The 22239-nt window shown below is 53.1% G+C and overlaps 10 protein-coding genes across 10 annotated transcripts; 5 read left to right on the top strand and 5 right to left on the bottom strand.

Annotated features, from left to right (window-relative positions):
• Positions 1-128: 128 nt before the first annotated feature.
• Positions 129-2077, bottom strand: CC84DRAFT_1096097 (actin-like ATPase domain-containing protein; the record flags this gene model as incomplete). Its single annotated transcript, XM_018174649.1, has 5 exons — positions 129-328; positions 379-817; positions 870-1802; positions 1852-1956; positions 2018-2077. 5 exons carry the CDS (start codon positions 2075-2077, stop codon positions 129-131), a joined length of 1737 nt encoding a protein of 578 aa, XP_018034251.1.
• A 1481-nt stretch (positions 2078-3558) lies between these two features.
• Positions 3559-4989, top strand: CC84DRAFT_872138 (uncharacterized protein). Its single transcript, XM_018187735.1, has one exon. It carries the CDS (start codon positions 3825-3827, stop codon positions 4743-4745), a length of 921 nt encoding a protein of 306 aa, XP_018034250.1. The 5' UTR covers positions 3559-3824; the 3' UTR covers positions 4746-4989.
• Positions 4990-6181: 1192 nt separating this feature from the next.
• CC84DRAFT_1095756 (Poly(A) polymerase) lies at positions 6182-7993 on the bottom strand (the record flags this gene model as incomplete). The annotated part of the gene is made up of 3 exons (XM_018174630.1): positions 6182-6371; positions 6419-7801; positions 7848-7993. 3 exons carry the CDS (start codon positions 7991-7993, stop codon positions 6182-6184), a joined length of 1719 nt encoding a protein of 572 aa, XP_018034249.1.
• A 346-nt stretch (positions 7994-8339) lies between these two features.
• On the top strand, positions 8340-8963 carry CC84DRAFT_1197472 (uncharacterized protein; the record flags this gene model as incomplete). The annotated part of the gene is made up of 1 exon (XM_018181524.1): positions 8340-8963. One exon carries the CDS (start codon positions 8340-8342, stop codon positions 8961-8963), a length of 624 nt encoding a protein of 207 aa, XP_018034248.1.
• On the bottom strand, positions 8860-10246 carry CC84DRAFT_1166041 (homoserine acetyltransferase family protein). The gene is made up of 2 exons (XM_018178860.1): positions 9974-10246; positions 8860-9921 (listed from the first exon to the last, which is right to left on the bottom strand). The coding sequence occupies exons 1-2, from the start codon at positions 10149-10151 to the stop codon at positions 9005-9007; spliced, it is 1095 nt and encodes a 364-aa protein (XP_018034247.1). The 5' UTR covers positions 10152-10246; the 3' UTR covers positions 8860-9004.
• A 348-nt stretch (positions 10247-10594) lies between these two features.
• On the top strand, positions 10595-11926 carry CC84DRAFT_872033 (flavo protein-like protein oxygenase). The gene is made up of 2 exons (XM_018187734.1): positions 10595-11521; positions 11576-11926. The coding sequence occupies exons 1-2, from the start codon at positions 10787-10789 to the stop codon at positions 11723-11725; spliced, it is 885 nt and encodes a 294-aa protein (XP_018034246.1). The 5' UTR covers positions 10595-10786; the 3' UTR covers positions 11726-11926.
• A 1739-nt stretch (positions 11927-13665) lies between these two features.
• CC84DRAFT_1177813 (averufin oxidase) lies at positions 13666-14451 on the top strand (the record flags this gene model as incomplete). The annotated part of the gene is made up of 2 exons (XM_018180306.1): positions 13666-14186; positions 14229-14451. 2 exons carry the CDS (start codon positions 13666-13668, stop codon positions 14449-14451), a joined length of 744 nt encoding a protein of 247 aa, XP_018034245.1.
• Positions 14452-15528: 1077 nt separating this feature from the next.
• On the top strand, positions 15529-17573 carry CC84DRAFT_1197469 (cytochrome P450 oxidoreductase-like protein). Its single transcript, XM_018181523.1, has 6 exons — positions 15529-15713; positions 15760-16116; positions 16166-16308; positions 16463-16753; positions 16810-16978; positions 17033-17573. The coding sequence occupies exons 1-6, from the start codon at positions 15616-15618 to the stop codon at positions 17526-17528; spliced, it is 1554 nt and encodes a 517-aa protein (XP_018034244.1). The 5' UTR covers positions 15529-15615; the 3' UTR covers positions 17529-17573.
• A 1539-nt stretch (positions 17574-19112) lies between these two features.
• On the bottom strand, positions 19113-20148 carry CC84DRAFT_1219133 (uncharacterized protein; the record flags this gene model as incomplete). Its single annotated transcript, XM_018183058.1, has 5 exons — positions 19113-19171; positions 19218-19333; positions 19385-19912; positions 19961-20085; positions 20134-20148. 5 exons carry the CDS (start codon positions 20146-20148, stop codon positions 19113-19115), a joined length of 843 nt encoding a protein of 280 aa, XP_018034243.1.
• Positions 20149-20968: 820 nt separating this feature from the next.
• CC84DRAFT_871908 (uncharacterized protein) lies at positions 20969-21820 on the bottom strand. Its single transcript, XM_018187733.1, has one exon. The coding sequence runs from the start codon at positions 21629-21631 to the stop codon at positions 21116-21118; it is 516 nt and encodes a 171-aa protein (XP_018034242.1). The 5' UTR covers positions 21632-21820; the 3' UTR covers positions 20969-21115.
• Positions 21821-22239: the final 419 nt, after the last annotated feature.

Below are 22239 nucleotides of genomic sequence, written 5' to 3'. Positions count from 1 at the left end.
CACCCCACCACCATATCCAAGGTATCTAATAAGGTATTCGCTATTATCTTATCGTCGCCAGTAAATGTGACCCAGAAAGCAAACTTTTGGCCATGCCCACGTATCCACATATGCGCGTTACGAACAAACTACCTAAACCGGGCCGTGCAGCGGCCCATGACTTCGCCTTGGCATACAAGCTCGGCATTGAATTCTGAGCCGTCGAGCGTGAGGTAGATGTCGAAGTAAACACGGTAGAAGGTACCTTGGGGTGTGTCCATGCGCTCGAAGTCCTTCTCGAGATTCTTTCGGGAGAGATCGGACGTGAGGGTGACGACTTCCTTGATGCCTGCATGTTCGTTAGCGGGCGCGTCTCGTTGATACTCTGGCTGCACTTACGTGGGTCCTTTGTGTACTCTGGGCAAACGTCGTCGTCGCAGGCGTACAGAATATCTTCGTACATGAGCGTCGCGCCAGGCGCCACCTGTCGGAAGAAGGAAACCTTGACAGGCTCGCCAATCTTGACACGCTGACCCTTTTGCACGAAAATCTGTCGGGTGTACTTGCACCTGTCCTTGCCGTCCAGCGATGGTACACGGTACTGTTCGGGGTGGTGGCCCTCCTTGAAGGGCTGGAGGGTGGCCATGAGATAATGCCGTCGAGCAACGCGGTGGGTAACGATTCGCTCGGTGATACCCGCAGTGACGGCACCCTTGACGATAGCAGCGACGGAGTCCATAGGACGGACGACCTTGGACTGGAACTGGGGCGGCACGTGGAGCTTGATTTGCTGGAAAAGGTACTCGGACGCACCGAAACCACCGACCACGAGCACGTTCTGCACAAGTTAAAATGATTCCCAGAATTGTCCACTCAATGGTTGCACATACCTGCAGGGATCTGTTCTGTGCCTGGATGGCGATGATCTGATTCCGTACCAACTCCAGAATGCGGTTCACAACCGGCTCGAAACACTGCAGAATCTCCTCGTTGGTGAACGTCATGTAGCCTTCTTCGATACCAGCTTCGGGGAACTCGGCCTCAATGCCGACATCGACGGCCCACTTCTGTCCGTTGTTGCGGAAATCAGCCTTTATCCTGTTCTCGAAATCCATGATACATTTAGCGTAGACCTTGCCAGCTGTCTTGGAGCCGTCGGGCAGCTTCATCTTGCGGATCTTGGCGCGCAGAATGTTGCTGAAATTGCGGTTTAGGGCTGTTGAACCGCACGAGTCACCGGAACCAGCTGTGCACTCGGCAACGGAGAATGGTTGCTCTTCCTCGACCTCGTAAGCGATCAAATCGACGGTACCACCACCGCAATCGACAATAAGCACGGCATCGTGGACCTTGACGTTCAGCAGGCCAGTCTTGGTACAGAACATGGCGGCGGCCTCGGGCTCGGTGATCAGCGTTAATCTGTTGTCGTTCTCGTCACGGAGGAAGCCGGCCTGGATGGCGGCAGCACGTGTCGCAGCCTTGCCCGCATCATTCCAGATGGCGGGCACGGTCAGGTAGTACCGGATGTTGCGCTCTTCTCTGTTGAATACCTCTCCCAGCGTCTTCTGCAGCTGGTTGCGCATCGCCTGGCGCAGGTGGAAGAGGTAGTCGGCGGCGACATCGATCTCCGACTTGCCCGGGGGCAGCGGCGGCAGGTTGATGGGGTCGATATATGTGTTTCCGGACAGCATGAGCTGCAGCTTGAACCATTCGACCTTTTGCACACCCGGCTTGGGGTAGCCCGTGGGGGCCAAGGCGTCAGCGATATCAGGGCCCCAACCCACGACTTTCTGGTACTGGTCGTAGTACAAAACCGTGGGGATCTGCAGAATGCATTACTATGAGGAACGGGGCGGAGTGCGAGCGCCGTACCTTTTGCTTTGTCTGGTTGCCCGCACCAGGCCATTCGGTGATGATGTCCTCCTTGGCCTCAGTGTTGGTCGCGAAAGCGAAGGCAACACCAGAGAACGTGGTGCCCTGAAGGATTCAATGTCAGCGTCCGTGCCGCACGCTTGCACGCATGCGTGGCAAAACTCACAAAATCGATGCCCACGATCAGCTGGGCCTTGGAGCGGCCCTCGCCCGCGACCTCTGCCATGCCGCCGCCGGGCCTGTACTGCAGCTGCTGGCTCGGCGGGGCTGGCGCGCCGTAGGGCTGCTGGCCGGGCGGAGGCGCTCCTCCATAGCCCTGTTGGGGAGGGTAGCCTGGCGGGCCTTGCTGTGGTGGGTAGCCCATGGGCTGGCCATGCTGCGGCGGGTACCCAGGCGCGCCCGTGTTGATGGGCGGCAGCGGGCTGTTGGGACGCCCTTGTTGCTGCTGGCCGGGCTGCAGACCGCCGGGCGGAGCGTAGGTGTACGAGGGTGGGCGGCCGAGGGGGTTGTTCGGGTTCATGTTGGACTGCTGCTGCTGGCCCGGCCCTGGCTGGGGCAGGCTGTTCGTGCTGGTGTTGGAGGGCTGCGGGGAGAGTGAGTTCGGGCGCTGGGCGGGCGTGCTGGAGCCCTGGGGCGAGGGCGATGGGTTGTTGGATGCGCTTCTTCGTTTCGAACCCACTAGGTTCTTGAAACGAGCATTCATGGAGTTCATCAGCACTGAGGAGGGAGGAGCGAAGGGTGGTGGGGTGTCGGGTGTTAAATTGGAAGCACGCTGCGGCTGATACAAGGCTGACAGAGCTAACTCAATGCTTGTCCCGCTTCAGCGCAGCTCGCAAAGCCCCAGAGCGTGCGGAAAAGGCAGAGGGGGCGCAGCGACTGGATTGGACCGTTGGGCGCGCTGTTGGAGTGCCCGGCGGCAGTGAAGAGACGCTCTCGTGGGCACGCCTACTCGCGCGCTGCGGCCAGCGTGCTGTTCGCCGCCTGCCCCTCCCTCGAGCCAGCGCCAGCGCCGCGCCCGTCCAGGTACGGCTTGAATATTACGCCGCCTGTCGTTTGCCGCAGCCACGTCGAGCTGCAGCGCTGGCCGCCGCCCTGGGCCCATTGCAGGCCGGGACGCGGAGCTCACGTGTAAATCTTTGTTTGCGGACGCCCACAGCTGTCGGACATGTACATGCACCACCAGTTCGAGAGGGACCACTTTTCCTCCGGGCCCGCTCCTAGGCCTTGTCTCTGCCCTGCCTCGGGCAGCAGCACAAAAGGTGGGATGCCCGCTAGCCCCGTTCGGGGTGCTCACTCAGCCTACGCAGAGGCGGGCACTCGGCGTGGCGACGAGCCGTGCCGCCCCAGTCCATTCTCTGTTGACGCCTTCAGCTTCTCGAATCCGCTGCCGTCGTGAAGACGAGGACTGTGTGTTCCACCTTCGTGCAGAAGAACCGGTGAGGACGTCGGTAGCGCAGTCGGTAGCCTAGCACCGCCAATGACGCTGCCGCGAGCCGCCCAGGGTCCTCCGCTACTGGCGAACAAACAGGGCAGGATCAGCACCGTCTCTCTTTACTTCGCGATGCGGAGATGGAAACAGGCTGGACCTCAGCGTGCCAAGCACTTGTTCTCACAAAGGACATCGGTAGCATCTTCCGTGCAACTTGACATGCGGAACCTCGCAGATGGTAACGTCCGCACATTCCGCCCGAGAACTCTCGCTAGCCGTCGATGAAATAGACGCCACAACCCGCGTAGGGCGTACGGGAACTGCCAGTCTCACCTAACAGCAGCCTACTACCAGGTTGCGTTGTATATGAGCGTCAAGCGTCGAGGCTTTCCGCAGGGCAGCGTCGAGCAGTCAGCGCCATCTTCTCTCGGACGAGTGAATACTAGACCATGTGCCTTTAATTTCCTGCTTCTACATCTACGTCACCTCCACAATTCCTCACCTTCGGCAGGCTTGCTCCCCGTACGGCAGGCCAACGTGAACCATGTCTACCAATTCGACCCTGCAAGAGTTCAATGAGCGCGCCAAAGCCGCATGCGAACGCGATGACACTTCTCTGATGGAGCAAGCCTTTTCCAGTTACCCCGATCCACCGGATCGCTTCCGATACAGTCTCCACCTCGCCATCCAGATCAATGCAGAAAAGGTTCTGATACATCTCATCGAGGATCGGGGCTTAGATGTCCAACACCTGCCGCCTACGGTCGTTGCGCGCGCAGGACGGTCCACGGCCATACTGGAACTTCTGCTCGCGCACGGCTGGGACATCAACTGGCGCCATGTCTCTGAATCAGGCCCGGATGCGGAGCCCTACATGTGGCACATTGTGGGTGACGGAGACTTGGTGGCCTGGTGTCTTGAACATGGCGCGACCCTATCTCCAATCCGCCAGGAGCGCCTGCATCCCAACGTGTTGACCCAGTCTCAGTTAAGTTGCAGGCAAGTTCTAGAATGTGCTGCGGCGAAAGGCAGCGTTGCGACATTCGAGCTTCTGCGGTCCAAGGGGGCGCCGCTGGGCTGGCGTCCGCTCCACCTTGCTGTTCGGACTGCAGGGGTCGCACTGGATCGAGCGGCGGAGGTGGAGGAACGCATGGCCATGGTGCGCCATCTGATCGATGTGGTTGGTGTCGAAGTCAATGCCCTCGACCATCCCGTGGGCAAGAAGACGGCCGATCGTCAAGGCACCCCCATCGTGTACGTTGCCGAATTGAGTGGCCTGAAAAACCTACGGGAGCTTACCTGGCTGCTGTTGGATCGAGGTGCGGATCCCGCTCCAGGACTTGAGGAAGCAAGAGAATCAGACCATGTGGCCTTTGTAGAGGACGTCGATGCGTGGAAAGCGCAACATCGCAACGCTGGAAAGAGCTGGTTGATCATGGCAAAGGCAAGGATATTTGGTCAGTAACACAAACTACACAGACTCAATACAACAAAGCCTGGGTGGACTCTTGGCCCCGGAATCGGCGATCTCGTCCACGGTGCGCTCCGTCGTATTCTGGTCCTATGCCACTGACTTCTCACGGAGGTATGGTCATCTACAGATAAGCCAGTCCTCGTGTACTGCACCTAGGGTTTGCTGGGATTTTGATGACCTCAAGCGTAGCAGCTGCCACAACGCGATTGCGGCTTCCATCTGTGACTTGCAGCGCGACGCCCACAGCGCAAGCCCAACGCTGCAGGCAAGTCGAAAGCAGTCTCGACGAATGGCTCGAACTTCGCACAGCTCCACTGCTTTTCCATTCGCTCACACTAGCGCATCAACATCATACATACCTGTCGCTAATATATCGGAAAATGAGTCGTGGGAGCGTTCGAGATGCGCAAAGTGGTTTATTCGGAAGAAAGCGAGGATAGTAGCTGGGTCTGGGAGACGTCGGCTCTTCGGGCGGTTTGATGCCATTCATGATGGATATCCGGGGGCTTGTGAGGCACCTCCAATACTGTCTGGCCACGTTGAGACAGCGTGGCAAGCCAGTCGTGAGAGATTCCGCCGGCTGTTTGGCGGTCGGGGAGTTGTGTAAAGATTCTACCATGGAACATGCAGCTTCCAAATTCAGTATCAATCAATTCCTCCAGCCACAAAGCAGATCCACAAGGTGGCACGGCATTGAAAGTATTGTAAATCGGATGAATTCAACTTTCAAGAGGTATGTACTCCCCCAGTGTAATGCCAACCAGCCTCCTCGAAGGAGCAGACCAAATTACAGTCCGCAAAAGCGAAGCCGCACAGCCCTCCTCCAATCGCCCAAAATGTTGATTTGGTCGCCCATGATCACCTTTTTCCCAGTTCGCCACACCCAATGCATGAGAAACAAAAGAACGCCCGCTCTGACCAAGCACGATACCGTGTGACACTAGGAAATGGCGCGCAGTCGGACGGGCGCGAGGAAGGTTCTGTTCGAGCTGTTTTCGAATTGCCTGTCGCTGTCAAAGTTGGTTTTGTGGCGCGGTGAAGCAGCCTTTTTCCACTTTTTTTTCTGGTTTTGTTATTGAAGTAGCCGCGACGACACGGCGTATGGACGCGACAGCGCATCGCAGACCAGTGGCGGGATTGTCATTAGAGAAGCTGCTTGCCTTGAGCGCTTCACGGGGGCCTTGGCAATGATAATCTTGATATGGAGCCGGGGGTGCGTAACCGCAGCTTCGAAAAAGATTCTGTCAGAAGATCATGATTGTCCGGCCTCTGCAGAGGATCGTGCCGGAGACATATCCATCTAGCTGCGGTCATGATCATGCAGGGGTCGACATGGGGATACCGTTGACGTCCGAGGCTCGCTTCTTGTTGGATTTTTCGCTGTCCTAGATTAGCGCAAAGTCAGTATATGTTTTCAGAGTCGCCTCTCATGGCGTATTAGTCAAACGGGGGTTCTTTGCAGCTCGCATGTTACGCACTTCGATGCCAGTTTCGGCGAATTGACGCTTCGCGCTCTTAGTGCCGTTAGTCTTCTTCTTCTTGTCGTCTTTCTTGTTCTTGACTGGCTTCGTGGGCTTGGTCTCGCCCTTTTCGAACACATCGTCGGGCAAGTCGTAGCTACGTTTGTCAGCGTCAATTTGCGACTTGAGTTGCCCACCACTCACCAGCGCGTGTGCACAATCTTCGTTGCCATGGTATTACTGTCATAGACATCTGTATCGATCTCGACCAGGCGCTTGTAGTCATCGACAGGGTACGAGATATCAAGCTTCAGCTTGGCCTCGCCTTCTTTCATTGTCAGACCAATATACCACGTGGAGGTGTAGACGGTCGTCTTTTGGTCGGCACTTTGCGATGCTTCGGCCGGAGTCACTTGGTACTTTGAGCTGCCTTTCCTGACTTCATCAATCTCCGCGTCATTAGCACAGCGATGCACTCGATCGAATCCCTTCATGTAGACGCGCAGCTGAGCGATACCAGCGACGTTATTCTCGATGTTTATGGCCAGCAAGCGGACCTTGGACTGAGCTTTTCCAGAAAATGCATCGAATTTGTCTTTGTCACCGTTGGAAGAGACGATGACGCTGAGATAATACTTGTGATCCTGGGTGAAGAAGGTATGCCGTGAAAATAAATCTGCCCAGGACTTTTTTCCGCCTACAATCTGATGGCAAATGGAGTCTCCACGTTCGAACTCTTTCTTCATGATTGCAAGAGTGGACGGTGTTACAGAGTGAGTGGCGCACATCGATGGATAAGCGGGAGTGATGACAGGCATTATGTGCTTCCTGTCTCCGCTATTGTTCGTAGGGTTCCAGATCGCAAGATTAAGCATGTTTGACGTTTCCAATTCCTTCAGGAAAATAGGGCGTGGCCAGGTCCATTGCCCCATTAGATAGAAGGTCTTGGCGACGATAGTGGAGCCGCAGGCGAGGGGATACAGCTGACAGACGCGAGCAACCATGAGAGCCCAGGCTATGCCTCCGGGGAAGCCGAACACAAAACCGTAGACGGCGCGTCTGTTTGCCCATAACTTGATCGCACGAAGAGCGTGTCTGAATGATTGCGGCTGGGGCACAAGCTCAAGTAGCTCCTTGGCCGTGCGAACACCGTTCACACTTCGTATAGTCTGCTCATCCAGGCCGCGCAAAACGCTCTGGTCATGCAGCGTGAAGTCCCTAGGTATCGACGATTGCGAAGGCAGCGATGCAAAGATCAAATCGATGTCTACACCATCGTACTCCAGCTTGATGATGGGTACAAAGGCATCCGGCACTTCGACAAAGCTCTCGATCAGCTTGGGATCAGACATCTCTTTGAACGTCGGCGGGAAGGTCTCAAAGTAGTCCACCACGTCGACACTCTTGGGCGCGACCACGAGGGTGTCGATATCGGAGTCGGGGCCGTGGACACCTATGGTGTAGCTGCCGTACGTGAAGACCTTCCCGCCCAGGGTATCAATGGTCGACTTGGGCAAGTTCTTCCTACGGCCGACGCGCTTTACGAATTCCTCGGTGACCTTCTGGAGGTGCCTGAGCACGCGATCGCTAGAGCAGGTCAGCACCGGCGCAGCAGGCAGTGCATCGAACATACCGTCGGTCATTGCCCTCGGGGGACTCGAAGTTGTTGATGCTCTTCAGGTACTCAATGAGCTGGTCATTGGCCTTGAGGTCAAGTGCGCTTGGTGGGTCGTCGGACAAGGATCGCGTGACGCCCCATTTCGGCTTCGAATCGGCCATTGGGGGCAATCGAGCGCGAGCGCGCAGACGGGCAAGAGCTCGGAGGTGCTGCGGAGCGCTGGCGGCGGGATCGCAGCGGGCGAGCTGGGCGCGTGTCGGGCGGGTTGTGGCGGGAGGGGTGCTGAGCCTGGCGGGCTAAGTCGAGGGCTCCCACATGGCGACGCGATCAGCAGCGGCACTGAAAGGTGGAGGTTAGAAACTTTGTTGCAGTCGCTGCCGTTAGCCTTCACGGCGCAAGGCCCAAGGCGCAAGGGCCAAAGCGCAGGCGCCACCCGCGCACCAGCCACAGCGCGCTGCAACGACGCGCCTTCCGTGCTCGACGCTCCGTTCAGACCGAACACACGCCATGACGCCTCGCAGAATACTCATCCCAGCCCATCTGTCTCACAAGAGCGCGCTCGTGTTGCTACCGCCATCTGCTATCGAGGCGCCGATAGAGGCTGTGCGGCGTGTGCATGACAAAGTTTTCGCGCGCTGGCCTCCGCACATAAACCTCATCTATCCATTCCTTGCGCTACCCTCTGTGCAGGGCGAAGGCTCATGGTCGCCAGAGTTGAAGGAACACATTCGTTGTCGTATCAAGAAAGTCACGAGACAGATCGAGCCGTTCCATATGAGTCTACTGACTGAAGGACCCAAGTCCTTTATCCACACCAGCAAATCCCGAACGGTATGGTTGCAGCCCTCTTCCGACTTGGTCAGCGGCCTGCAGGCAGCCCTTCAGACAGAATTCGCGGAGTGCCATCATGACCAACGCCCCTTCGTGCCACATCTATCATTAGGCCAGGCAGAATCGGATGCTCAACAGACGCGAATTCGCATAGAGCTTCACAACAGGGTCACGGAGTATTCCACTGACAGTGAGACGAAAGAACTACCCTGGTTTGTCGATACCATCTACGTCATCGAACGCAAAGGCTTCAAAGATCGATTCAATATCGTTGGTGGCATAAAGCTGGGAGAAGACTGAGCTACCAATCTATCAGACGGAACCCACCCTGGAGTGAGACCTCAATCACTCGCGAAGAGCTCTCGCAACTGCTCGTCCAGCCACTTCACATCCTCCTTACTGTCTCCAGGTCCGCCAGCCCAATGACCCCAGATGCTTGGGAAGACCTTGAGCGTTCCCACACCTGGTCTCATGTTCTCTACTTCAATCTCTGAGTCTTCTGGCGGGAAGTAAAGATCAGTCTGAGCTGGAAGAATCAGCGCCTTGGCCTTGATCCCTTCCATCGCCTTTTGAAAGTCGCCGTTGTATGGCTCTTGATTCGAACAGTCGGCGATTTGCCAGGTGTTGGCCATGACCAACATGTTCTCTGGGTCCTTGGAACACGCCCAGGCCTCCCAAAAGTTCACCATGAAGTCGTCAATGTCCTTGAACCCTAGCACACTTTCATAAAGCTTTTGGCGGTAGAAGGCTTGACTGAAACCCCACCCGGAGTATACTCGACCGAGCGCCTTGAGTCCAACACGCTTGGACTCTTCGGTGAATTCCCTGTATTGGGCCTTGTCAGAACTCAAGTGCTGCTTGCCGATGCCCTCGCTGCTGGTCCCCTTCGCCGCGTACAAAGCAGACTTGACGCCTTCGAGCATTGACTGGTTGTGCAGGCTAGTTTTCGCGGCACCGCAGAAAGGAGCAATCAGGTCCATGAAGTCCGGATATTGCGTCGCCCACTGGAAAGTCTGACCGGCACCCATACTCCACCCCAGTACAGCTCTTGCATGCTTGACGCCCAGGTGTTTCGTGACAAGTTCATGCTGGGCTCGCACGTTGTCATAGAACGTGATTTCGGGGAACGGCCGGAGGTCTGGTTTGTTTGATGGCGACGCTGATTGTCCGTTGCCGAAGAGTGCTGGAATAATGATGTAGTACTTGGAAGGATCAAGCGTCTTGTCAGATCCCGTGAGCCACAAGTTGTCGGATATAACTGGGAATTCTTCATCAGTGGAAGATAGCAGACACCATAAGCTTCGACTTACGTCCAGAGTACCATGTTGGGTAGATGACCGCTGGAAGAGAAGAATCTCCTAGTGTCTTGTAGGCGATAAAGGCATCCGGAAGCTCCCCACCGCGCTGCAACTTGAAGTCGCCAATCTTGTAGGTCTGGTAGGCGTCTGACATGCCGAGTTTGTCGATGGTTGGAAGTTGTGATGCCATTTTCCTATGCGAACAGCGTCTACTTGTACTTCTTCTGCCAGCTCGACTCGCTACACTTTCGGTCTACTATTCAAAGGAATTACTCTCTTCGGGACTGTCTCTTTGTGGTTCGACTGTCGCGATGTTTGTAATCACCAGACGCTCTGCTTCTTCACCGAGCGATACCCGAGTAAATTGCGAGAATGTTGTGCTGCTCAACGACTCCACTCTTGCTCAGCGGTCTTCTCGTTTCTCAACGCAACTAAACTAAACTAAACAAACAGCTTTATCATTCGAATCATGCAGTGTACGCTGTAGAAACTTCAGAGCGTTGCCTTCGTCCAGCGTCTCTTATCTTCTCAAGGGCTCTGGACGCTACCCGCAGCGGGGTAGATCCCCATGGTGGGGTAGGGGCTAGTGTCGGGAAACAGATTACGTCTCGACCGTTCATCGCGCGGCCGGCAGAGGAAATTGTAGGAAAGCTCGGGGGCGTTCCGTGCCTCGGATACATTCCGTGGCGGGTGGACATTATCAGCGAGTCTACACAAATTGCGCCGTGTCAACCATTTTTTCTTACCGTCAACCCATTCTTCCGCATTCACAACCCATACTGCGCCTTCCTGTGAAAATTGAGAAGTAGGATAGCATCAGAAAACATGGCAGAAGGAAAAGCAGACGCCGAGGCTGCGATACAGCGCAACCCACATCCCGATTTCAAAGGTGTGGAAGCATCGCGCCCGGATTTCGAGGCAGACAGAGCAGTGCACTTCGTCAAGACGCCGAAGCCCGACTGGAAGCCAGGACAAGGCGCGAACAACGCCGAAGGACTCTCAAAGAAACATCGAGAAATCGATCCTTACGCTGAAGGCCGCCCCGCGATTCACAACTATAAGCTTCTGATTTCCGGCGTGGTGCCCCGCCCCGTAGGCTTCGTCTCTACGATTTCGGGGGACGGCAAGTCGACAAACCTTGCGCCATTCAGCTACTTCAACATGATCAGCCATGACCCGCCGCTGTTTGTTCTCGGCTTTGCCGGTGGGGTTCTCAACGCGAAGGACACGCTGGCGAATTTGCTAAAAACCGGGGAGTGCACTTTGAACATTATCTCGCAGGACTTCATCGAAGCGGCGAACTACACGAGCTTGAACGCACCGGAGGACGTGTCGGAGTGGACATTTAGCGGGCTGCATCCCGCCAAGAGCTCGATTGTCAAGCCAGACCGCGTGCAAGAGGCGGTTTTCAACATTGAGGCGAAGCTCATCAAGTCGATGGAGTGGGAGAGCAAGGCTACGCCTGGGAAGAAGACGGGTGTTACGGTTATTGTGGAGGGTGTGAACTTCTGGGTAAGAGAGGACGCCGTGGACGAAGCGGGCGTGCTAATTGATCCTGCGGTGAGTTGAATCATTCAAGACGATATGATAAGGAGACATGCTGACTTTTAATAGGTTCTGAGGCCCATCTGCCGTCTGGGAGGAATCACGTATGGACGGGTCACTGACCTGTTCGAGCTACCGCGGCCACAGTACAACGATATTGTCAAGGACCCCGAGACTGAGAAGCTAGCGAAACCCAAGGCAGACGGACAGCTCGAGTAGTGTGTTTGCCTGCACTGCATTGTCGAATAACAGATCTGACTTGTCAAGCACTCGCGAAAGATTATAGACGCAACATATAGAATTGCATTGATAATCAAGCAATGATTCAGGAAGTGCCCATTCTAAGACCTTGAGGCATGACCTATTTGCTACAGGGCAGAAAGATTCGATAAGAGACAAATGGCCCACCCTTGCGTCTGGACGTAAGCTATCATATGCAAATTTATTCCAGATCTGGAAAACCAACGGAAGAAATCACAATAAAGATTCAACGCCGGTCAGGTCGATTCGATCGCTCATTTCCCATCAACCCCTCCCGTAGGACTTTGGCGGAGACATCCATCAGCGGGCCCTTCCTGTCGGAATCGTAGCTTGCTCGCCCCGTCTTCGACATTTTCGTGATGTCGTGTTTTGTGCCACCAATTTTCCCGCCAGCACCAGTCCCATACAATCTACAATATTTTGTGAACTTTGAATTCCATGCTCATGGAACCGCCTTGGTGGGTTTGAACGAGGATATGCCCCTGAAATTCTTTAAAAGATCTTCTATGCTTGATATACCATATTGAAACAGGCCGCTTCCGTCAAAGCAGAAATCCCTTCAGCCCGCTCGTCATCATCAGTCACTCGTACATAACAGCTAGGTTTGACGTAGAATATGACCTCTTACTCATGTAGTCACTCCCCTGGCCCGCGGTAAGCGAGCGCCATAGAGCTGAGGACAGCCCACACGTTCATCCTGCCCTCGTCGGTCTTGTTCTTGAGTCCAACATCAAAATTGATCAGCTAGAAAAGGTCATTGAATTCACTGAGGAAGAAATATGTCGCCCTACAAGATTTTCGAGCAGTTTTTGTATCCCATAGCCATACCAGTCGTTGAACATGTATATGGTGAGAGAATCAGGTTGACATTAGTTAGACTGCTTTAGCTAACAGCAGCAGATCTTCTAGGATTCCATGAGCATTACTCAATTCCAACTTAGGAAAGTCGCATAGTCGCATGAAGACTGTAGCATCCTTTTCTCTACGTCCTGGTAAATGTTTGCCGTCCTAGTAATTTACGCAGCATATCCTTAGTCTTCATCTTCCTCTTCGTCGTTTTTCTCGCCCCCTCTGTCTTCTTCCTCTTCACTGCGTTCTTCGGTGTCTATCGCCAGTCTACAATCAAACATTGGGCGGAAGGTACAAACATATTTGTGATCCGGTAAATCATCGATCTTCAAGGGTCAAGACAGGCTCTAGCGTGTGGGGTACCGAGTCGCATCTTGCGGTCGGCGTAAAATAGCTCTTTCTCTCGTCCTAACCGTCCCCCAGACTCCCAGGCTCTGCACTATATATTCTACGGGTCTCTAACTCTTCATCACACCACATGCGCTGGAACTGGCTCCAGTATTCTGCTTATTTTTCGGTGGCATGGTATTGATACAAACACACGAAGAGGATGCTACCAACGTCGAATTGAGAGCGGGACGGATCAGGGAACAATGGACGAGATCATGGTCTGTCGGGACTCTGATTTTGATTCGCGTTCCATCGATGACATCATATAGCCATAGCGTCCCCTAGAACGCGACTTTGACGCGCTAGCACACGTCAGTCACATGACGCTGCAAACAGGAACGAGAAGCCGCGTTGTAAAGCTCGAGACAGGTTGGTTTCGGGTCACATACAAAGCCACTAAATGCTCAACTGTTCTGTATGATAGAACTAACTGGGACGTGACCGGGGGTATTCGTTGTTTCAAGATACACATACGCTCCGTCGAGGTTAAACATGCAAAAGCCGCAGAAGCCGCAGAAGCCGAATTTTGATTGCAGTCTTGAATTATATTTTTCTTGTGATCGCATTGCAGTAGTGTACTCGATGTTTAAGACTTATGATGGATCTACCTCTCTGTATGTTGCGAATACCAGCACAGCAAGCTCACAATACCGAAGATCATGCCAACCCACGCACTCCTAGGCGCCACGGGCAGTACTGGCTCTGCCGTGCTGCACTACCTCCTCGAGACTCAACCTCAAGATCTTCGTCTAAACATCTTTGTGCGAAACAAAGAGAAGCTCCTGTCAGCATTCCCGCAGCTTCTCCAAGCATCCCGACCTGAGATCCACATCTATACGGCACCAGTTACAGACCTCGACACTTTGACCGACTGTCTCCGCAATACAGAGGTCATATACAACTGCGTCGCAGCAAATATGCCATTTCGAGGAATGGATGTCGCTCAATCGGCGGCAGCAAGCATAATCACCGCACTCCAGAACCTGCAGAAAGAAGGCCAGCCGCCGCCGCCGTTATTGTTAATGAATCGGACGATGATCTTCAATACCAACGTCAACCACAGTATGGCTGCCTTCCAACGTGCGATCATGCACTTCATGCTCTATCACGTGTACACGGATATTGAGAAGGCCGCAAATCTGTATAAGCAGGCTGCGGAAGCGGAGAGACCAGTTTTGAGGTATGTGTACATGGATGGGCCGGGGCTGCATGATTCGGATAGTATGGAGCGGACAGGACATAGGCTGATCTTGACGGATGCGGCGACGACTGACGGGCTGAACTATGCCGACTTCGGTGCTGCGTGGGTCGAGGCTGTGGGACGGAGGAGGGAGGTGGAAAATCAACAGGTTGCAGTGATGGCGACTGGGCATGTGCGAACACAGTGGTGGGTGTTGGCTGGCTACGTCTGGCAAGGACTGCTTACGAGGCTGGTGCCATGGTAATTAAAGTGAGCTGTCGACGTATTTTAGGAATTCGAGCAGTCCTTTGTCTCGACGTACGAGGCTCATTGTGATTCAGCTTGCAGTGTTGATGAAGAGTATGCCACCATTCTCGTCATCGGTGATTGCTAGAATATACTGCTGGCTCAGGTTCTTCACGTCTCGCCAATCTGTGGTCGACAAGTCCTCTGTGCGACTAAATGTTAGCAGGTATCGTCACGCCGTCGCCTGATGCATCTTCCCTGACACCTACACGGTACCGCGATTTCACTGCTTCGCCAAGCGGTCGGTTGTTGTTACAGTCCGTCCTTCAACATATCCATCAATTCCGCACCTGAACTCGACTAGTCCCTTCGAGCGAAGTTCCAGCACTTCATATCGGGATCGATGATTCTACGCTAATTCGTTCCGCGACCACAAGCGCAGAGGTCTTGTGCTGAGCAACTCTAGGTTGTATGCTTCGTCCTTGCTTCCATCCACGTTACGTACACACCTGACTTTGAGCGAAGTAGTACCTTTGGAAACTAACTGACGAAATGAAGAGTTACTCCACGCATCACAAATTTTCAGACTCGGCGGACGAGATAGAGTGCAGAAGTAAGCACATGATTTCGGTTAAACAGCTTCGCTTTGCACCTGGTACGACCGTTCGCTTAGCCGTCCGAGATAGGTAGGAGCGCCCTAGTGACGAAAGGGCAAAAGCCATCCCCGAACTTGTGACACCACACAACACATACCAAAAGCAAAATTTATCAGCATCATCACGAATTCCTCATGTTTGAAGGCAGGATGTGATTGGCGTACTCAGTAGTGGCGTCAGCAACACCCGTACTATAGGTCAATACCAAGGCGGAAGTGCGGTAATTGGGTAAGAGGAGCACGCATAAATGCTGCGTAATCTTCGTGCATCTCCTTTGTTCTGGAACAACCAATCGTTTATGCGGAGATGTAGGGAGCGCTTGGGCAAGGCAAGGGGTAACGATGTATTGGAACTAATTCGCTGTTGTGTTGACCAACAGGAGGTCGGGCACTTTAGCGACTCTAACTCCATGAACGTCAGTGTGGGTGCGCATGTACTGAGTCCATCGGTGTACAGTATGGGTATAAGAATGACAGCCTCGCAAAGCCTTCCTTTGGTTTTCCTTCAAGTTCGTCTCACTGAGTCAAATGGGTCGTCCTGTCGGATATACTTTTGGTCTAGCTGCGTTGGTAGTCACTGCCTTCTGCATTCGCTTTTTGTACAAGTTCGGCAGTCGCGACAAGCGGTGCGTACCTTGTAGAAAATCATTCAAGCACTGACATCGTCGCCAGCCTTCCTCCGGGCCCACCCACCATCCCGATCCTTGGAAATGCCCATCAGATCCCCGGCCAAAGTGTAGAGAAAAAGTTCAAGGAATGGGCAGACATCTATGGGCCCATCTACTCCTTGAAGATCGGTGCTGGCACACTCATTATGCTGAATGACAAACGCACAGTACATGATCTGCTCGACAAAAGAAGCGCGATATACTCAGAGCGACCGAAGGATCAGCAGATGATGACGGCCCTCGCGGAGAACTTTGCCTTCTGGGATGCGAACCCGGCATGGAGGGCAAGTAGAAAGATAGCCGCTCATTTCGTGTCGCCGAAGAATCTCGACGAAACGGTTATGGCGGTGCAGGAAGCTGAGTGGGACACCTCCAATCCTGCGAAGTCTTCGGAAAGCTAATCTAAACAGGGCAAGTCAATTGATGCACGACCTGCTGAACACCCCGGAGGATTTCTTCAACCACGTCAAGAGAGTCACCGCGTCTGTAGCTAGTATCGTCATCTTCGGGTTCCGCGCTCCGACACCGGACAGTTTCTGGGCCACTGTAAGCTGTACCAAATACCAAGGAATCTTATAGGTCGATTGACAAGTCCCAGTGCGTTTACGATGCTATCGACCAGATTAATCTTGCGAGTAAGAACACCATCTCATATGCCTCAATTTTTACACTAATAAACGACAACACTGAACTTATCACTTCCACAGCTACACCTGGAACTTATCTTCCCATTGAACAATTTCCGATCCTCAACTACATTCCTTCCTTTCTTGTGCCCTCTAAGAAACGTGCGAAGACGTGCTTTGACACCGTAAGCTCGATTTGGGTCGAGGCACATTCGCAGGTCGTGGCACGCCGTCAAAAGGGTGATCACCGCGTGTCCCTCGGGGACAGGCTGATCAGTGGTGAAATGAAGAGCGACGTCGAAATGTCCCCACGACAGGAGGCCAACTTTATTGGCACGCTACATCAAGGAGCAGCGGACACCACGTCAACTAGTACGTATCGCACAGAGTAGTATGAGACACTCAGCTTACTATGGCCTCCGCGACAGTGGTGTTGACAAATATTCTATATCTAGCAAAACACCCCTGGATACAGAAAAAGGCACAAGAGGAGCTCGATCGCGTCTGTGGAGATCACAGAGCGCCCACCTGGGATGACTTCAAAAACCTGCCTTATATCAACTGCATTGTGAAGGAAAGTATGAGGATGCGTCCTGTGTAAGGCCTTCTTGTTCAACCATAACCATGCCTTGGACTAATCCGGGATGTCAGTCTCCCCACAGGGGTACCTGTCCGCGTGAACCGCGACGACTGGTTCGACGGCTATCTTATTCCTAAAGATTCGGCGGTGTTTTGCCCTGCTTACAATATCCACATGAATGCTGATCTCTACCCCGATCCTCACAACTACAATCCTGACCGCTACCTGAACCGCCCACTTCTAGCCATGTCCTATGCTGGCTCTCCAGATTATGAGAATCGCGACCACTATTCTTACGGTGCTGGCCGTCGGATCTGCGTAGGTATACACCTTGCCGAACGTACGCTGTGGCGCCTCACTGCGCGTCTGCTGTGGGCTTATTCGATCAAGCCTGAACTTGATGAGAAGGGTAATGAGCTTGAGATTGATACGGATGCGTATGACGATGGTCTGTTGTGCTGCCCTAAGCCGTTTAATGTCAGGTTCGTACCCAGGAGCGAGAAACACGTGGAAGTTATCAAGAAAGACTTTGAAGCTGTTGAGGATTACTTGAAGACGTGGGAATAAGAGGCTGGCTCGCTGCTTCCGTAATTGTTTGTGGGGTGCAGGATCTCCAGCTTATTGAATAGATGTTATGGATGTCTGCTCTAGCTCTTCCCTTCATTGCAACTAATAATTGAGAAGTATCTCTTCATTTCGAGGTATGCGTGTGCACCGTAATACCGGATGAGCGACACTACAAAATGCACTGCACGGCGATGTCAGGTACAACGTATCTGGAGGGCTGTAAAAGGTGGGAGTCAAGCAGCGTATATATCTATGATCTATTCGTCGATGCGGCTACGATTCGCAAGTACCGGTAGAGCTAGAGGTCAGCCTCCGGACCTGTCTCCGGCTTTAAAAACATGTGCACCTCGACCTTGGAATAGCCAGTCCCGCACTCGATGGCGAAAGCAACACCGTCTTGCTCGGCTACAAACATAACATAAAGTGACCACGATATATGCACCATAGCTATAATAGTTGCTGTCAGCCTCATGATGTAATTCTGCAGCCTCTTTCGACTAAATTTCTTCTTCGTGCCAATCAGCCGCGTTCTTGACCATGGTCGAATACATAGTCCCGTGCAAAGGCATTGTCGCGTACTCAGAGCATGATTGGAAGTGGGAAGACATGTTGACGCACGAACCATATGAAGATGAGTTCCTTGTCGAGTTCATAGCTACCGGCGTGTGCCACACAGATATCTTGTTGAACTAACTGATTTGTTGCACCATCCAATATATCTTGTGCTACGGCGGTATCTACCCAAGGGTTCTGGGACATAAAGGTAGTTGAACAATCCATGATTCCTGCAGCCCTACTACATCCTGCTGTTGTGCTTACAATCTCTAGGAGCCAGCCGAATCCTCCGTCGTTGATCCAAAGCCCTTTAGTCGAAGTACGCGCCTGGTGACTTGGTCACTCTCTCGGGGCCGCAGCATGCCTCAAGTGCCGCTATTGCACCACAGGACACCCAGCGTACTGCATCGATCACGCAGCATTGACGCCTGCACGCAACCAGGCTAACTTTGTACTCGCAGGCGACAAATCCACAGTAATAGGAGGCGGCAATTTTGGGCACTAGTCTTTCGCATAACCCATGCCAGTGAATGCGTCGTGTGCAGCTAATGTCACGAAGTTAATCCGTGCTGCTGTGAGGACCTCAAACTTTATGCCCCGCTGGGTGTAGAATCATGACTAGGAGATGACAAAACGGAAGATGGAAGATGTCACTGTCATTAAGAGTGTCTTAGTGTGGTAGCTGCAGCATTCAAACACCTCTAAGATCTGCTATTGTACATAAATGTATCGTGGTGACTCGCCTGTGCTTGTAGGTCATCCACTCTGACGCTTGGCCAGTCTGCAAATGCTTGTTGACAACGTGTACTCTATATTCGACTATGCGCTGCCGAGTGGAATTAACTGCAGGGTGCGTGGTATCGTTGGGAAGGCTTGCGCTGGGAATGCTGAAGGCCTCGGACTCCGAGACCATGCAGGAACATGTTCGGGGTCTACGTTAAAACCTGGAGCCTATCATTAGTCTAGCGGTTTTAGATTTTACTACGCTAGTTGATTTACAGTAAACAGATGGATGCTGGTGTATCGATCTTATCGTTTGGTGCGTTTGCGTAGGAATTCTTGCAGCCAAAGGAAGTTGTTTATACTTTCTGGGCCATCGTGAGCAAGCCGCGTACAAATCAGCATTGTACTTACGGGTGAAGGGTTGCCAGTCGAAGAAGCCGATTGACATGCCGACTCTTGCTATCTCGCTAACGAAATATGCGCGAGGCTCAGGGAGTCTACTACAAGCTGCTCCACCCGTCAACAGTCTGGCATCGTCAGTGTTTTGCACATGTGGACTGGCAGCGCTCTTTACGTACATCCACAGATATAGATATGGTGCTGTCTTCCAAAAATCAAGCTGGAGCTTCTTGAGGACCTCGTGAAGACGCAAAACATACTGCATGTTCAGCTCGTCATCATGCTGGATCTGAGATACCACTGCGCAACAGTGAATAGTCCCGGTCAATCTGATTGCTTCTTTTACTTTCCCTTCTGTCGTAAGTTCGTTTGGCTCAGTCTCAGATATGTCGCGTGCCTGCAGTCGCGTCCAGAATTTATCGCGTCGATGCCGGAACCGCAGTCCTTCCGTAGTCGCGGTGTTCGGGTCGAAGACCTCAATACAAAGCATTTCCAAGCCATCAAAAGCATCCCTGAGCACGTCCAGACTCGAACGAAGCTCTTCAATGGAGACTGTTGCGTTGAAACCGGGATTGTTAGCGACACGAAGTGGTGAATGTGGGAAGTATTGCTTTCGCATGCCCACATGCGGGTCTCTCAGTATTGGCCGTTTGACTTCCGTGAACAATGGTTGCTTATTGGAGCATGCTGAGTGCATCATATCGACACTACGGTACATGAGCCATGATGAAATACGCTGGATTGAAGAGCCTTACAGCATGGCATAATTGCCAATATAGAAGCCTTTCTCTGACATGAACTTTTCGATGCCGCCTCGCATATCGAACATCTGACCGAGGCCCCGTTCATGGGTTATGACCTGATCGCTACCTCGGAGATTCTCGAACACATCAGTAGCTCTCAAGCACGGGTGCAAACTCAAACATACCTCGTACATGGCCATGCTTACGACTGCTATGATGGTCTCATCAGCCAAAGCGGTGGATCGGTCCTCAAGCGCGGCGTTGATCAATTGTAGATTGCGCGCTTTGAAATAGTGGTCGTCATTTCCAAGAATTCCCACTATGAGGTCACGATGTGCACAATAGAGTAGGCAATAGGAGAGCAACATGAGTGGGCTCCTCAAAGGTTGCTTGAACCAATGTGTCAGTGTACTCTGAGTATTTGGTGCAGCACCGGTAAAACTCATGAAGTCTATCACCACACTTGTCAGAGAACTACTACTCAACTTCACGGTTGTGAGCAACGTACAATGAGACACTATTTCGTCAACGCGGCTTAGCCAATTTTCTGGCATCCATGATGGGTCCGTAACTGCATCAGCAAAACGCAGAAACTGCGGTCCTAGGATTCGTGGTCGCCGGGAGTGAAGTGTCGTATGAAGTGGAGGAGGGGGCAACGGCATGTGGACACTGAGATGGGGCTGGGATCCCGCTACAGGTATTGAAGTTGAGCCTCTGGACATGTGCAGGTCCAAAACCCGGATCGAATCAGCAATCGTAGGCTGCGATAAGCTACACAAGGGACGACGCTCATCATTGTCGCTGCGGCTGGTCCTGACGTCTCCAGAAGAAGTCAGAATTGGCGAGCACGAGATGCTCGGTCGATCGCTTTGTAATGATGGCTGTGGCGCGATTCCATATTGATGCAGTGTCTCGGTCCGAGCCATAACGAATTCAGGACGCTGCTGCGTATACGAAGGAGAGAGGTCGTCTGTCAAAGTCAGTGCACGATCTCATGAGACCCCTCGTGAGTGCAAAGAAGTGCGTACGTCGATAGCGTTGCTTGGCTTCTCTTCTTCTTTTCTGTGACTCTCTCATAACATGCGATTTGACCAGCTCGCGCTTCTCCGGTCGCGCTCCATTATGTGACACGAAAGTGAAGTTGACCATGGTGAGACTCAGTCAGAACTAAATGCTTGTAGTCTTAAAACTGGCACTTATACAGGGTCCTGTTCCCAGTAAAACTCCCAGACTAGGATCGATATCATGATCGATCGGCCCTCGCACCCATGTATCGTTGCCTCTCAGACTAGCGTAGTCAGTACCTCCGAACAGACAATATCGTGTTTGGGGATTTTTTTTCCTTAGGAAGACATGAATGCGGGAGAAAGCTTTGGATAAGATGATTCGCACATGTGGATGCCTCCGATGGCAGATAAGGCGCTCGAGAAGTGCCTGAAACAGCCAATTCGATGCCACGGCACAAAGCACTCCGCGGTGTAGCCTTCTCAGGTAAGTGTACGAAATTCGGAGATTTTCTTGATGCCCGATGCAGTTGCTGTGCCGCGCGTGCAGTATTCGGTCTGCGATGACCGGGGACCAAGGTACGCTCGTAGCATATAAAACCAAGGTTCGACCGGCTTCTTCGCGCGACTTGAGCGCCAGTATAATGGTAAAGGAAAAGGGGGAGTGCCGCGCAAGCATTCGCTTTAAAGCTTGTAAGGCAAGCAGAAGATAGTGGCGAATGACGCCTCTACATGGCCATTTGTTCGTGGGCCTTGCGATCCTTCCTCCGTTATATGCGGGAGGCTTGCGGGGGCCGCATCTACGCTCTGTGGACTGGCTCCGGGCCAACCGTACGGTTCTTTCGCTAAGCGTTGATTGGATGGGTCAAGTGGTGGTGTACGATGCGAAAGACGTAATTGCAAGCCAAGCTGACGGGTCGCTACTGCACGCAGGTGCAGTGCCCAACACGTTGGAGATAGACGAACCAATGGTTTCTGCAGGAGTGAATATCAACCCAGCTCCTTGCAACTAATTCAGAGATGGGGTTGTATGCCTCAAACCAAACGTGGAGCGCCTTCACAATGTGGAGGTCCGCGATCTAGAATGCGAGGGGCCAAAACGTCTACCTGGCGCGAATTGCCGATGCGCCCGAAATTCTTCGCATTCAAATCGAAAGACTAAGAAGTCGCACGGATTGGATGGAGTCTGAGCGCGGCATACCGTGAGGCGCCGGGCAAGTCGCCCAGGCACGCCTCGCACGAGAAATCTGACATTGCTGAGAGAGACATCGGGTTCGCGCATCGCAG

The sequence above is a fragment of the Paraphaeosphaeria sporulosa genome (genome assembly GCF_001642045.1).
Source record: "Paraphaeosphaeria sporulosa strain AP3s5-JAC2a unplaced genomic scaffold CC84scaffold_7, whole genome shotgun sequence".
Taxonomy (NCBI): domain Eukaryota; kingdom Fungi; phylum Ascomycota; class Dothideomycetes; order Pleosporales; family Didymosphaeriaceae; genus Paraphaeosphaeria; species Paraphaeosphaeria sporulosa.
The sequence above is the reverse complement of the archived record's forward strand: the minus strand, read 5'-3'. Positions and strand labels throughout refer to the sequence as shown.

Excerpts from the sequence above, each read along its gene's own strand:
- CC84DRAFT_1197469 (XM_018181523.1), top strand. The coding sequence starts at position 15,616 with ATGGGTCGTCCTGTCGGATATACTTTTGGTCTAGCTGCGTTGGTAGTC. Across the intron at positions 16,754-16,809 it reads AGCGGACACCACGTCAACTA|TGGTGTTGACAAATATTCTA; the intron begins GTACGTATCGCA and ends CCTCCGCGACAG. Across the intron at positions 16,979-17,032 it reads AGTATGAGGATGCGTCCTGT|TCTCCCCACAGGGGTACCTG; the intron begins GTAAGGCCTTCT and ends CCGGGATGTCAG.
- CC84DRAFT_871908 (XM_018187733.1), bottom strand. The coding sequence starts at position 21,631 with ATGCTTGCGCGGCACTCCCCCTTTTCCTTTACCATTATACTGGCGCTC.
- CC84DRAFT_1166041 (XM_018178860.1), bottom strand. The coding sequence starts at position 10,151 with ATGGCATCACAACTTCCAACCATCGACAAACTCGGCATGTCAGACGCC. Across the intron at positions 9,922-9,973 it reads CCCAACATGGTACTCTGGAC|TTATATCCGACAACTTGTGG; the intron begins GTAAGTCGAAGC and ends AAGAATTCCCAG.
- CC84DRAFT_872138 (XM_018187735.1), top strand. The coding sequence starts at position 3,825 with ATGTCTACCAATTCGACCCTGCAAGAGTTCAATGAGCGCGCCAAAGCC.
- CC84DRAFT_872033 (XM_018187734.1), top strand. The coding sequence starts at position 10,787 with ATGGCAGAAGGAAAAGCAGACGCCGAGGCTGCGATACAGCGCAACCCA. Across the intron at positions 11,522-11,575 it reads GCGTGCTAATTGATCCTGCG|GTTCTGAGGCCCATCTGCCG; the intron begins GTGAGTTGAATC and ends GACTTTTAATAG.